A 13963-nucleotide genomic window follows, 5' to 3' on the forward strand; every position below is an offset into this window, starting at 1 on the left:
CGTGTGTTGGTTCTCTGAGTTCCCTAGTCCAGCGGGCTGTAAGCTCCAAGAGAGGATGAACACCTTTCATGCAGCTGCTTTGGGCCAGGCCAGAGAAGGGCCCAGGGCATCTGTCTGTCACCTGGTGTGGCTTGAGCTCCCCTGGGATGGCCAGCATGGTCTGGGTCTGAAATCTGCAGGTGTTTCATGAAAGCAGCAGGCACGGTCCTCCCCAAGTCCCTCTGGCCCCCATCAGCCCCCTAAGCAGGCTGTGTGGCCTCAGCCAGATGCCGACCCCTCTCTGATCCTCCACTCTCTCTGCCTGGGCACCTCGAAAGTGGGACCAGAGGCTGCACCCTCTCCAGCGGCCCCTGACCCCTGACCTCTGACCTCTGTTCCAGCTCCATCAGCCGTGTCCATCATGCATCAGGTGAGCCGCACCGTGGACAGCATCACCCTGTCGTGGTCCCAGCCTGACCAGCCCAACGGTGTCATCCTGGACTACGAGCTACAGTACTATGAGAAGGTACCCGTGTGCGCCGGAGTGCACTCCCCACCCCCACCTCCCTGGGCCCTGGGGTTCTACCATCCCACGAGACTGGACACAGAGAGAGCACTGGCCTCGAAGTTGGGCTGCCTGGCTCAATTCTGACTCTGGTCATCCTCAGCTGTGGGAGTTGTGCTTTTCTGGTCTGGGGCACTGGGCCAGCAATCCCAGTGGAAGCCAGTGGTCATGGCCCTTTTCTCACCAAGACCCTCCTTCCTCTTAACTTCAGTGGGCCTGAGGTTCTGAAGAATTGGTTTCCTGAAAAGCTTCACCCATTCCGAAGCCAAGATGTAAAACCGCTCAAGAGAGCTTCTGTCCATGCTGGGAGTAGAGCTCCGATTCCAGCTAAAACACTTGTTTTCATTTTTCTGGATGCCATTTGTATGGGGAGAGAGTGATTTCTCTTTGCACTTTTAAATCAGACCCCCGTTACCCCCTCAGGGCTCCCTAGGACTTGGGGACCGGGGTTGGAAGGCGCTGGTGTTGTAGAAGAGCATTGGACAGGGAGTGAGAAGCCTTAGGTTTGGATCCCAGCTCCATCCAGAACCAGCCATGTGACCTTGGGCAGACATCTTACCTCTCTGAGCATCAGTTTCCTCCTACGCCAAGTCGAAAGGAGATAGCCTGTCTTAACTGGGGGCTTCACAGGCTAAGAAGAAAAGGCAGGTTCAGTGCCTAGCATGGCTCCTGGCCCTAGCAGAGGGCAGTTTCCCTTCCTCCCGTCTGCCCTGCCTGCTGCACGGTGGGCAAGAGCTACACCTGTGAGCTAGGTGAAGTCCGTTCCTTTGAACATGCGGCCTGCTCGGAGTAGGGGCCCGGATGTGGACAGAGCTGCTCAACAGCAGAGGTCCAGGAAACTCTCTCTGTGACTGGAGACTTTTCCTACCTGTGTCCTGAGGCACGAAACAGCCACAGAGGCTGCAAGGGCCCCTGAGAAAGTTGTCATTGGGATCGCATTCAGACTAAAGTGTGAATGACTACAGGAAGTGCTTTGGTTGTGGGTAAGGAGCTAGAAATGGGTAGGAAGGCTCTCCCCCAAGGCTGAGAGGAAAAGACAGAAGCAGTTCTGGCCCTGGCGGGACCTCTACCTTCTGAAGCCCAGCCCCACCCTCCCTCTCTTCACTGCCAGCTCAGCCCCACTCTGGTGAGTCCCACGGGGCTGCAAACCTGTAGCCAGCCTCCCCCAGCTGGTTTATGATTGCTTGTGTCCTTGCTTGTCCCTTGCTTTAGGCAGTGTGTTCAGAGAGGCCAGGGGCCACATCTGCCCCGTTCACTGTCTCCCCAGCTCCCTGCCCAGCTCCAAAGATATGCTTGATACTATTGGTTGAATGAATAAGTGAATGGATCTCTTCCCAGGGCCTGTTCCTCCAGGGTGGAGAGTTTGCCTTAATCTCTGCTATTTCCCCAGCCTGGCACACAGTAGGTGCTCAAGCAGTGCTCTTGGATGGCCTGAGCCGAGGCTGATGCCAGGGGAGCTGCTCTACCCCTCGCTGGGCCCTCGAGCACCTTAAAGGAGCCAGGTGTCCTATAGCCTGAGCCAGACCAGCTGGTCCCAGGCCCAGGAAGCCCCAGGCCTTGCGGGAAGCAGCATTTTCACCCCCTCCGGCAGGGACAGCTTAGCTACTAAGAATTCAAAAAAAGAAAAAAAAAACTAATTAAGAAGCTTTATGATTAAACGAAACTGAAAGTGTTTGTCCCCAAAGACTAGAGAGGAAATGAGGAATCCCGGCGCGGGTCCTGCCTCCGACCCATTTCCTACCAAGATGGGAGGGGCCGGGGAGGCTGCTGCAGGTGTGAACCAGGAGGCCACTCTGCCCTACTTTCTGCTGTGGCCCGGCATCCCCAGGCTTCTGATGTGGTGGCAGGACCAGCAGGCCCTGCCTGCAGAAGCTGCGGCCACCCCCAGCTCGCACATCCTGAGCACACTCCGCCTCCACGCTGTCGCTCCTCTCACAGCAGTGCCATTCATCCCCTTGGGTGGGGGGGGGGGACTGAGGCACAGAGAATTTGTGCGACTTGTTCAAGAGCACCTAGCTGCTAAGTGGCGGAGCACGGATTTGGGCTTATGTCCTTGCTCTTCGCCTGGCTCTCCTGCCTTCTGGTTTTCTCTCAGGAATGCTTCTGGAATGACCATTGAAAGGTGGACAAGATCAGGATCTGAAGGAGAGTCTTAGGTACAAATGGTGAGAGACGGACAGGCCCGAAGTATGGCTATGGTGAGACATGGCCCTACTCGGTCAGCCCCTCCTCCCAGGGCCTGGGGTGCAGTGAGGGGCAGCTTGGCCCTTGCCAGTGGGACCTGGACACTGGTTCATTCAATATTCAGTCACCAACTTTGGGTGGAACCTGGACTAGATACTGGAAATAGTGTGATTAGCCAGACATCTCAGAGGCCTCAGGGCCTTCACAGTCCAGGGGAAGAGACAGATCCAGACATAAATAGCCATGTGACCATGTGACAGCTACAGAAGGGCCAGCAAAGGTCCTTAGGGGCACCAAGGGGGGGCCCATGATCTGGGTATAAGTGTCATTTCAGTGACATTTGAGCTGAGCCCTGAAAGATGCTCAGCCAGACAGACACATGTTGAGAACAGTTATTCCAGACAGCAGGAACAGCACATGCAAAGGCCCCGGGGCAGGAGAAGGCAAGTGTGGAGGAGCAACATGAACAAGAGCAAGATTAGTAGGGAAGGAGTTGGAGAGGGAGACAGAGCTGGGTTGTGGTGGGCCTTCCATTCCTTTGGAGTCTGGATTCAATTTAAAGTACTCCAGGAAGCCATTGGAAGGTTCTGGAATGATGTGATCTGACTTTGATTATGTTAAAGATCCCTGTAGCTTGCTGTGTGGAGAACAGACTGGAAGGGGTTCCTGGGGACACAAACTCTTTAGAGGGCTCTCACAGGACACCAAGTGAGAAACAATGGTGGCGTGGACTAGGGGCTGGCAGCAGAGAGGTGAGAGGCTGGCAGATTTGGACGGTATTCTGAAACTCAGGGGACCAGGGAAGTGTGAAGGACAACTCCCAGTGGATGGTGGGGCCTTTTCCTGGGGCCACTGTGGGTTTATGACGCGGAGATGCACTTGCGGTGCTTGCCAGGGGTGGAAAGGTAGAGCCAAGAACAGAGAGGGGGGCGTGCAGAGATAAAACGGAAATAGATGGACCAAATCAGGAGGATGGCAGGTCTAAGGAGAGAAAGAAAAAGGAGTGATGGCTGGTGTCAGAGGAGATGGCCTCGCAGGGAGAGGAACGGTCTCGACCCTCAGCTTCTCGGGCTCCCTTCCATTAGGGAGGGAGAGCTAGAATGTAGGATGGATTCCTGACAAGTCCACAGCCGACTCTTCCCTAACACTTTGAAATCCTCTTGGTGCCTGCAATTGATTTCTTTAATGAAGGCCGCAGATCTTCCCAGGTAGGGAAGTTAGGCAGCGAGCCCTGCAGTCCCATGCGGGCCCTGCCCCCACCCTCTTTCCCACTCCTCCTTTCCTTCTTTAGAAAGGGCTCTTTTTGGAGCAGGCTCTCCGTTTGGCCTTGCCCCAGCTCCGCTGGGGATTTCCCAGCCTGCCCGGAGCCCGGAGCTAAAAACCACTTTGCTGGAAGGCTTCTGGATGCGGCTGACGAATGGTGTTGGCCAGCCTGGTGCTGGCTGTTTCCATCAGCTCCGGTGTCCTGGGGGAGGTGGCCTCCTTGGGCAGCTGTCCCAGAGCACACAGGTTCATGCTGGCTTTGGCTCCCCCAGAAATCCAGGAGGATTCCTTTGTGGGGCCACCTATGGCACATGGGCCCCTGTAGGCCTCCTCGATTCGTGTGTATTCAACAGAAATCTCTCCTTGGCAGAGCAGAAGGGAAGGAAGCTTGAGGGCAGTGGAGATGAGCTATGACGGCCCAGGCTGCCTTGTGGTCCAGGGTATGTGGAGCAGTGTGGACGGTTGTCCAGTGTGGACGTGGACAGGCTTGTTCCCACACTCGCTCACTTTTGTATTCGTTCATCCATTTCATGAGCACTGGTGAAGGCTTATCCTGTCCCTGTGCTGATAAGAACAAGGACAAGAGCCAATATTTATTAAGTCCTTATGTGAGCTGGAGACTATGCTAAAAGCTTTACCCATTTTTTTCCTATTGAATCTCCACACCCACTCTGTGTGGCATATGGTGGTGTTATCCCACTTTCAAGACGAGAAGACCAAGGCTCAGAGGGCTTAAGAAATGTACCCAGTGGCTCATCGGCCCGTAGTCTCCAGATAAGGATTCAAACTAAAGACTAATGGATTTCTTTCTTCTTTCTTTCTTTCTTTCTTTCTTTCTTTTTTTTAAGATTTTATCTATCTATTTATTTGTTTAGAGAGTGTGAGTAAGTGATGGGGGAGAGGAGGGGGAGGGAAAGAGGGATTCTCCAGCAGACCCCGTGCTGAGCGTGGAGCCCGACGTGGGGCTCCGTTCATGACCCTGAGATCGTGACCTGAGCCGATATCAAGAGTTCTACACTTCACCGACCTAGCCACCCAGGTGCTCCAGGACTAGTGGATTTAATACTAAATTGCTTCCCCTAACTTGTTGATGCTTAGTCCTTATTCAGAAAAGGTGCTCCAGGTCGCCTGGGTGGCTCAGTGGTTAAGCCTCTGCCTTCAGCTCAGATCATGATCCCAGGGTCCTGGGATCGAGCCCCACATCGGGCTCTCTGCTCAGCAGGGAGCCTGCTTCCTCCTCTCTCTCTCTCTCTGCCTGCCTCTCTGCCTACTTGTGATTTCTCTCTGTCAAATAAATAAATAAAATCTTTAAAAATAAATAAATAAATAAAAATATTTAAAAAAAAAAAAAAGGTGCTCCAGCCCCAGGGGGAGAAGAACTAAGGTCTTTCCGGCAGCTGCTTTGGGCCAGATACTACCTGATCACATCAACCCTGAGAGGCTGGCATTTACTGTTCCTTTTCTGGAGTAGAAAACAGAGGCCCAGGGGAGTGAAGGGTCTTTCCCAAGGTCACAATGCAAGTAAGGGGAAGAATTGACATTTGAAATGACTTCCAATCCCCCGCTCTGTGCTGTTTGCTGCTTTAGAGAAGCAATCCATGAGGTTCGTTCCTTATTCTCCTGAGGCGCCTATGCCACTGGCATGACCTCCCATCTCCATCCTATAATCAGGAACTGAAAACTTCCTCCCTCTCTAAGTGGACCCCCCCACCCACGCAGTCTGCAGAATCCATCCCCTTTTCAAACCAGAGCGGATGCCATGTTGGCTGGCGGCACCTAGTGGACAATCCTGGTACTGCAATCTGCGTTCATAGACCTTTTTTTTTTTAGTCTACAATGTTCATTCATTTGTTTCCCACGGTTAGTTAGTGAGCGCTTACTGTGTGCTGAGCCTGCAGTCCCAGAGATAAATGAGACAAGGTCTCTGCCTTTGGGAAACCCATAGTCCTTGGAGAAAACACACGCATATCAGAACAACAGGTGGGAAAGGAGACAATGGAGTTGCAACTCTTTCTGGGACATCTGAGAAATTTCCCCAGCAAAGGTAGTCCTCGTACTAAGTCTTGATGAACAGGCAGATGGGGAAAGGGTATTTCCAATAGGGGAAACAGCACTTGCCAAGGCTCAGAGTGTCCAGGGGAGGTAGGGTTGCCAAATAAAATATAGGACACCAGTTACATTTAAATTTTTAAAAAATAATTTCTTAGTATAATTATGTTTAAATATTGCATGGGAAAAACTTATACAAAAGAATTATTCATTGTTTATCTGAAATTCAGATTTAACTGAGCATCCTGCATTTTTATTTGCTAAATCTGGCAGGCCCACCAAGAAAGGGAGGGGAAGCCTTTGGGTATGACTAGAGCCTGGAGGACTCTGGGGATGTGGCAGGCAAGACTGGGAAAGGGCGAGTCGTGAAGGGTCTGGAATGCCAAACTAAAGTGTACAGCCTTTATCCTGTGGGCTTTGGGGCAGGTCTCTGTGTGTAAGCCTCTGTGCTTAATACAGGGGGATAGAACACAGCCACTTCCTTCAGGAGTTTATGGTCAAGGTTGTGTGATCAGCCTGTGCCTAGGATGAGGGGAAATAGCAGAAACCCCATCCTGGGGCATCCACACAAGTGCTCCAGGGCTCAGAGGAGGAAAGGCACATCTGGCTGAGAGGTCAAGTAGGCTCCTGGAGGAGGAGGCAGATGAGCTGGCTCAAGAAGAGAGATTTCCTATGTGCTGCTCCCCGGGAGGTGTGAGGGGGTGGGGAGGAAGCTCTCACAGGTGAGCCCCTTCTCTAGCCCCCATGTCCCAAGTTTTCTCACCTCCTTGCCTTCACACCTGGCACTCCTTGCCAAGCATGCCCTCCCCCTTTTTGACCTGGGTGACTTGTTTGTTCTTCAGAATTCCATTGCACAACCCCACCCTGCAGAGAACATTGCTTGACTTCACCTGATGCCCCCGCAGGCGAGGACACATGCTCCCCCCCACACACACACACTGTGCTTACCCTACTGGTATCAGTGCTTTATTCACAGTAAGGCATTTCATTGAGATAGCTGTGACCCTTCTTGACCCCATTTTACAGATGATGAAAAGGAGGCAAGAGAGGTTAAAAAACATGCCAAGGGAAAAAAAAAAAAAAAAGGAAAGAAAGAAACATGCCAAGGTCACGAAGGTAATAAGTAGGAGAGTCAGGCCTTGAACCCAGGAAGTCTGGCTCCAACTTGTGATCTTAACCTCTAGGCTCTGGTGCTTGTCATGACATGAGGCACCCTGAATTTAATTGTTTTGAGAGAGTTCTCAAGGGCTCTGTGCAGCGCACATGCACGAGACTGGCATGCACAATCAGGTGTGCATTTTTCTGCACAGAGGCTCGTAGCTTTCATCAGCTTCTCAGAGGCGTTCGTGATCCTCCAAGCGCTGAAGGCTCCACACTGTTTGTTTTTCTGAACTGAGCTCTCTGAATCCAGCACCTGTGCCTTGGTCCCTGGGAGTCCCCAGGGCCTCGTGCAAAGAGGGTGTCTGGGAAAGGTTTGGGGGGGGGTAGTGGACAGCTGTCTGCACGAGCATCATACAGACTGGTGGGCACCTGCCTCCAATTCAAACAGCTCCATTCCCATGGCAGCATCTCATCTTTGTCTTATCCCGTACTCCTTGGGTCACCCTTGGTGGTCCACAAGGCAGAACTGGAATTCTGCAGCCCTCAAAGGAGGGAACATGGGGTCTTGGGTATTCAAGTCTTGGATGTTAAAGGTAGCTCCCTGTAGGAGCCTGGTTTTGAGTCCCAAAGCAGCCACCGGCTCATACATGACCTTCAGCTTCATTTCCCCTAGCTGGGCCCTAATTCTTGCCACACCCAAGTGTGCTGTAGCCGAACAGGGATCCTTCCACATAAGCTATCAAGGCGTGGGGCAGGGAGGAGGACGAAGAAGCAGGTAAGGCAGGCCCTCTTCCTGTTGTCTCCAGGAACTCACAGCCTAGACCTCAGGGTCTGCACGAAGTGGCCGCTGGGCGTGTGTGTACTAGTCAGCTATCAGCGAGGATGGTGCTGCGAGATAAATAGTCCCCAAAATACAACGGCTTCCAAACACCTATTTTCTTACTTATTGGTTGGAGTCTGTGTGTCAGCTGAAGTGGCCTAGGAGTTAGGTCAAGGTCTTTCCTACATGTTTCTTATTCTGGAACCAGCTGTTACACCATGCTCAGCCCCATTATGGCCGAAGGCAGGAGCACAAGAGGCCAAGCCAACTCAACAAACACAAGTAAAGCTTCCACTTGCATCATGTCCTCTAGAACGTTCCAAGAGCCAAAGCAAGACACATGGATAAATTTGGCATCCACAAGTGGAGAAATATAGTCTGCCTTCTTTTGTGGGAGGTCCTGGGAAGTCACATGCAAAAAGTATGGGTGTGAAATTCTGTGACAGGGAGGGCATGAAGAATCGGGAACCACAGATGTTTATCCAATGGCCAAAGTCACCCCAAGTGGCAGGAGTGGGCTCTGGGCCCACTGTGGGCAACAAGCTTGCTAACAGTCTTCTCTGTTCCTCGGCAGGAGCTCAGTGAGTACAACGCCACAGCCATAAAAAGCCCCACCAACACGGTCACTGTGCAGGGCCTCAAAGCCGGCGCCATCTATGTCTTCCAGGTGCGGGCACGCACCGTGGCGGGCTACGGGCGCTACAGCGGCAAGATGTACTTCCAGACCATGACAGAAGGTGAGCAACATCCAGAGGGCAAGAGGAGGCCACTGGCTCCACCAACAGAATAAATCAGAAGGCCCCCGTTCTTTCCAAGTGCCTTTGGACAAATTAAGAAAAGGTGTCCCCTCTTCTAGATGTCAGCCCTTCCCTGCTGGTCAGGAACGAGCCACCCAGAGAGGCCCCATGTCTGTGGCTGGAAAACACGTGGACTCCCCCATCACCATCCCATCAGCCAGGTGGCTTCCTCTTGTGGGACTGTCAGAGCTCTGCCCTAACTTGCAGAGACATTCTGAGCAAGTCACTTCCCTTCCCTGGTCCAAATTTTTCTCATCTACAAAATGAAAGCGTCATATTCAGTCTTTGAAAGCACACCTCGTTTATCTGTGTGCTGTTCCAATGACTTGTAGTTGGGTCGAGATGAATCCTGAAGTTTGGCAGGAAGAAGTGCTGGGATGGATCAGTGATATCTGCCCTGGACAAGAGAAGGGGAGGCGGCAGCCCATGAGCTATGTGTCTCCCAGTCTGGGACCCCACGGTCTCTCAGTATACTTCCTGCTCTAATAATTTTGAGGAACAACAGAATTAAGAGAATGGACAGATGGACAGATAGAAATTATAGTGCTCAGTCAGCGCTGTATGGCCATGAGCAGCTCTGAGTCTCGGTTTTCTCATCTATACACGGGGATGGTGACAGCTATCTCATTATCATGATCATCATCATCAAACTAATGTAAAGATAGGGGCTGAACCATTAGAACCTGGCCCAGAGTTGGCATGAGGTCTCACACAGAGTTAAGGTCACAGTTGTCGTTCCCGTGAGTCTGGTAGCCCTTTCACCAACCAGCCAAGCTCCAGAATAGCTTTACTTATGACCAGACTCTGGCAACGTCCCCTCTTAGCATCTGCTTTTACCACTGGTCATGGGCCTTGGCTTTTGCCTAGCTGAGCATCTCAGAGGTTTAGAGACCCATGAGTTCTTGTCTTACCACAAACATCCTCCCTAAGGCTAACAGTCTTAGCCAGGACACTAAAGCTACCTCCTCTGTGAAGCCTCACCCCCTTGTGACCAGCATCTTCAGCTTTCTAGGCCCTCTTGCATGTTGGATGAGTGTCATCGACCTGGGGCATGGGGGACTGTCACCAGATCCTTTATTAACTCAGCAATGCACACTGGTGTTGAGGACCCAGAATTTACCTGGTCCCTGACTTCAACAAGCTCTTGTCTGATCATGGAAGCAAACGAGATATAATAATAATTACATTAAAAACAATGATGGTCTTGATGGCATTGAAGATGTGCTAAGTGGTTTCCAAGAGCCGAGCCAAGGCTGGGGGCATTTTATGCATTATTTCTTTCAAGCCTGGACACAAAGCTGGGTTCACATCCTGGCTTTGGCCACTTCCTAACTGTGTGACCCCAAGCCAGTCATGGCATTGCTAAGCCTCAGTGCCCTCATCTGTACGTGGGGCTCTCATAGGCACTGAATCATAGGAGGATTCTGAGAATCAAACAAGACACGTAACATACTTAGTACAGTGACCCAAAAATAAAGCACTCAATAACAGTAATAATTCATATTTACTGAGCGGTTACTATCCTATTACCTGTCCTTCTGAGTGCTCTACACAGCAGCCCTCGAGATGGGCACTATTGTCCGCAGAGAGGTAAGTTCCTTTACCAGAGGTCTCAGGCAGGAAGACACTGCCAGGATTCAAACCTAAGGAGTCTGGCCTCAGAGTCTGGGCTTCCGGCTGCCCCTCTGTATGTCAGCTTCTTATTATTATTGATTTTCATATCAACATTGAGGTATGATGCCCATTTTATAGATGAGAAACTAAGGGTTGGTTCAGTCCACAGACTCGTTCAAGGTTACGTGTGAGTGAGTACTGGCTCATTCTCCATCTGGGCATGGGACAGGTGCTGTCTCAGGAGCAGGAACAGAGTCTGGGGATCCCAGGAGACCTCGCGGGGTGGGGGGCATTAGGACTCCCAGAGCCAGGCTGACAACACTCCGCGTGCTTTCTCCCCCAGCCGAGTACCAGACCAGCATCCAGGAGAAGCTGCCGCTCATTATCGGCTCTTCGGCGGCTGGCCTGGTCTTCCTCATCGCTGTGGTCGTCATTGCCATCGTGTGCAACAGGTGGGTGGGTGCCCCCAGCCCTATCCAGGCCCAGCTGTCCATCCAGTCAACCGATCCTGAACAGTGTCTGTGAGCCGAAGGGATATTCCCATCATTCCCAGGGCCAGGGAGAGGTCCGGGCAGGCCTCCTACCTAAATGGCCACGATTCGCTCCAGTCCATCCCTTCGGGCTAGAGTTGCCTCGACAAGTCCATTATTCATGGAGGGGGCACATAGAGACACTAACACTTCAGTGTGAAGGAATGTTCTTCTTCCTTAGATCCGGCTGTAGAACAGACAGGGCCATAAGGTCAGATGGACAGAAGCCCCTGGCATTTCCGGGGCCATGGGAGATGACTTTGAAAGGGGCTTGGCCGGAGAGGGGATGCGGAAATAGTGAGCCTGGACTTGAAGTGGGAGAGATGGGAAGCGATGGGGTGGGGGGAGTGTCCAGGAGGGGTGAGACTGCTAGGCCAGGGACTGACAGGGAGCCCTCTGGCAGGGGTGTGGTTTTGAGGGCCTGCCCTCCCTCTCCCTATCACCTACTGTGGCTCCCAGCTCCCCAGGGGCTTGCAGGTGGCTCCAGCCCTTTGCTCTTGTTCCAGAAGACGGGGGTTTGAGCGTGCTGACTCGGAATACACGGACAAGCTGCAGCACTACACCAGTGGCCACAGTACGTATGCCCCAGTGGGGCCGGCACCCTTGGACCCTTTGCTAGTCGGTTCCCCAGCAACCTCTCCAGCCTCCTGCCACTGCCTCCCACCTTGCTGCAGCCAGACTGAATGTTGAGCTCTTCCCAGAACGGGACAAGCTCACTCTCCCCTCTTGGCCTCTGCACCTGCCGTCCCCTCTGCCCGGAGCATCGCCCGCCTTCTCTTTACCGGTGTGACCCTCCGTCTCCCTCAGCCTCAGCCTCAGCCGCCGCATATACAAACCGCTCTGAGCAGCCTCCCCTGACCCCCACCCCACCCTGACTTTAGGGCCTGGTCTGTGCTTGCATAGCGCCCCCTTACCTGGCTGCCTCATGATGGCCATGTCCTTGTCTCCCCAACATTTTGGTGGGAGGTCCCAAGACACTGATGCTCACCAGTGTCCCTGAACGCCAGCACACTGCCCGGCACTTAGCACACAGTAGGTCCCTGTTTATACAATAAATCCATGAGTTGCATGAGATGCTGAGGACCCCAGGCTCTGGCCTGAGAGGTGGCGGGCCCTGTCACTCTTTCCTAGTGATCCCTCTGACAACCACTGCCCCCTATCCAGTGCCTCCCCAGTGTCCTATCCCATCTCAGGCCAGGGCTGGGGGCACACAGGTGCCACACCCCCAGAGCAGATGGCCCCTCTCAAGGGGCCCTGCAGAGACATAGATTCCTCTCGATTTTACCCTTGCAGAACCAACATAGGGCAGGCTGGGGTGAAGGGGGCAGTGGGGAGAAGCTTCATGCTCACTTCCACTCACATAGTAGGCAGGAATTCCACATGGGTCCAATATAGCTTCTCAAACTGTACTCAGTGGGGTACAGCTTCTGAGATGCCACTGGGTAAGACAGGCCATCAGCGTAACCCTTCACATGTCACACAGTCTTTGTGACCTACTGTGTATGCCAGGCTCTGTTTTAGGTAGCTGGGGATACACAAGTTAGTGAACCACATATCCCCAGCCTTGCAGAACTTAGATTCTGATGGGAGGGACGGGGACCAAAAGAAATACATGTAGTCACTGAGAAAAGCGCATGGCCTGCTAGAAGATAAAAGCACTATGGCAAAAGGCAAAATAGAACAGGGTGACAGGTTGAGAATTGCAAGTTCAGATCAATAGAATTGGTTATTCAGATAGGACTGTTGGGGTTGGCCTCACTGAGAAGGTTTTAGTTGAGCAGACACATGAACGAGCTGTGTGGACAGACCGGAGGGAAGAGCCTCCCAGGCAGAAGGAAGAGCCAGTGCAAAGGCCCTGAGGCTGAAATGTGCCTGGCAGGTTTTAGGAACAACCAGGAGGCTCGTGTGACTGGAGCAGAGTGAGAAGGCAGGAGAGACCCCAACATGCAGATCCTTGTCAGCCATTGCAGGGCCTCTAGAAGGGTCTGAACCAAAGACTGACATGGTCTGAGTTACAGTTTTGACAGGACTTCTCTGGCTGCTGAGGGGTAAGTGGAGTGACAGGGCTGCAGGGTGCCGGGTACGACAGAAGCAGAGAGAGCTGTGAGGTGGCTGTTGGCATCACCCAGGGAAGATTCTCGATTCTGGCGTGTTCTGAAAATACTGGATTTGCTGCAGGATTGGATGTGGGGTGTGCAGGAGAGAGCAGAGTCAAGGAGTTCTCAATAGCAAGCCTCTGGGTTAACAACCAATTTGAAGTAAAAGTTCCTGAGCTTAAAAAATCATTTTAGACATAAATGTAAAAAATCATTAAACCATTAAAAATTTCCAGGAGACAAATTAGGTAACTATGTCACTGATATTCTAAGCCTAAAAGCAGTGGAAGGCTCACAAGAAAAAAGCGGAACGATTTAACTACACTGAAATTTAAAAAATCACCTGTACGCTAAACGTAAAAGTCATAAATTACATCACCCCCTTCTCTTCCCCAAGTAATGAAATCATGGTTATAGATAGAGACTGACTGTACCAAGTGTACTCTATTGCCCAGACCTGTTTAAATGCTTTACGTGCATTTGTTCATTTAATCCTTAAAATTATCCTTGTAATATGATTGAGTACGAGGGAACCAAGACCCATAGAGGTCACACAGCAGTTCAGGGCCAAAGCCAAGGTCCACACTCCTTGCCACGCCATGTTGCCCACACCTGGCTAAGCTGGAATAAGGGGGTCCTCACACGCTCTGCTACCTGGAGCCACGTGGGAACATCACTGTTGAGCATGTGAGTCACCAACAAGGAAACAGGGGACAGCAGGGATTTATTTTTAAAATAGAGCCCAGGATTTGTTCATGGATGAACACATTCTAAGGCTCAGCTCCTACGCCCTCCATCTAAAGAAGGGCTTTGGTTTTTTCAAAGCACTTCCAGCCCTGTAGCCTAACACCCACTAGCAACCCTGTGTGGTCAGGACCCAGGAAGAAGCTGAGGCCTGGAGATGCGTGTGACTGACTTAAGCCACCCTCCCTGGCTCACATGTGCCGTCGTTCAGCAGGTGCTGA

The 13963-nt window shown here is 52.1% G+C and overlaps 1 protein-coding gene across 3 annotated transcripts in view; it reads left to right on the top strand.

The window, feature by feature from the left end:
* EPHB2 (EPH receptor B2) overlaps positions 1–13963 on the top strand; it is a 183409-nt gene that overhangs the window by 156734 nt on the left and 12712 nt on the right. The window contains exons 6-9 of one of the 3 annotated variants that reach the window (XM_045063934.1): positions 381–505; positions 8536–8698; positions 10716–10824; positions 11409–11476. In XM_045063934.1, coding sequence (XP_044919869.1) covers positions 381–505; positions 8536–8698; positions 10716–10824; positions 11409–11476 — 465 coding nt within the window. The remainder of the gene's footprint in view (positions 1–380; positions 506–8535; positions 8699–10715; positions 10825–11408; positions 11477–13963) is intronic. The other 2 variants (XM_045063932.1, XM_045063933.1) reach the window with 2 other exon arrangements.

The sequence above is a fragment of the Mustela putorius genome, unplaced genomic scaffold, assembly GCF_011764305.1.
Source record: "Mustela putorius furo isolate JIRA1106 unplaced genomic scaffold, ASM1176430v1.1 tig00003853_pilon_pilon_pilon, whole genome shotgun sequence".
NCBI classification, from domain to species: Eukaryota; Metazoa; Chordata; class Mammalia; order Carnivora; family Mustelidae; genus Mustela; species Mustela putorius.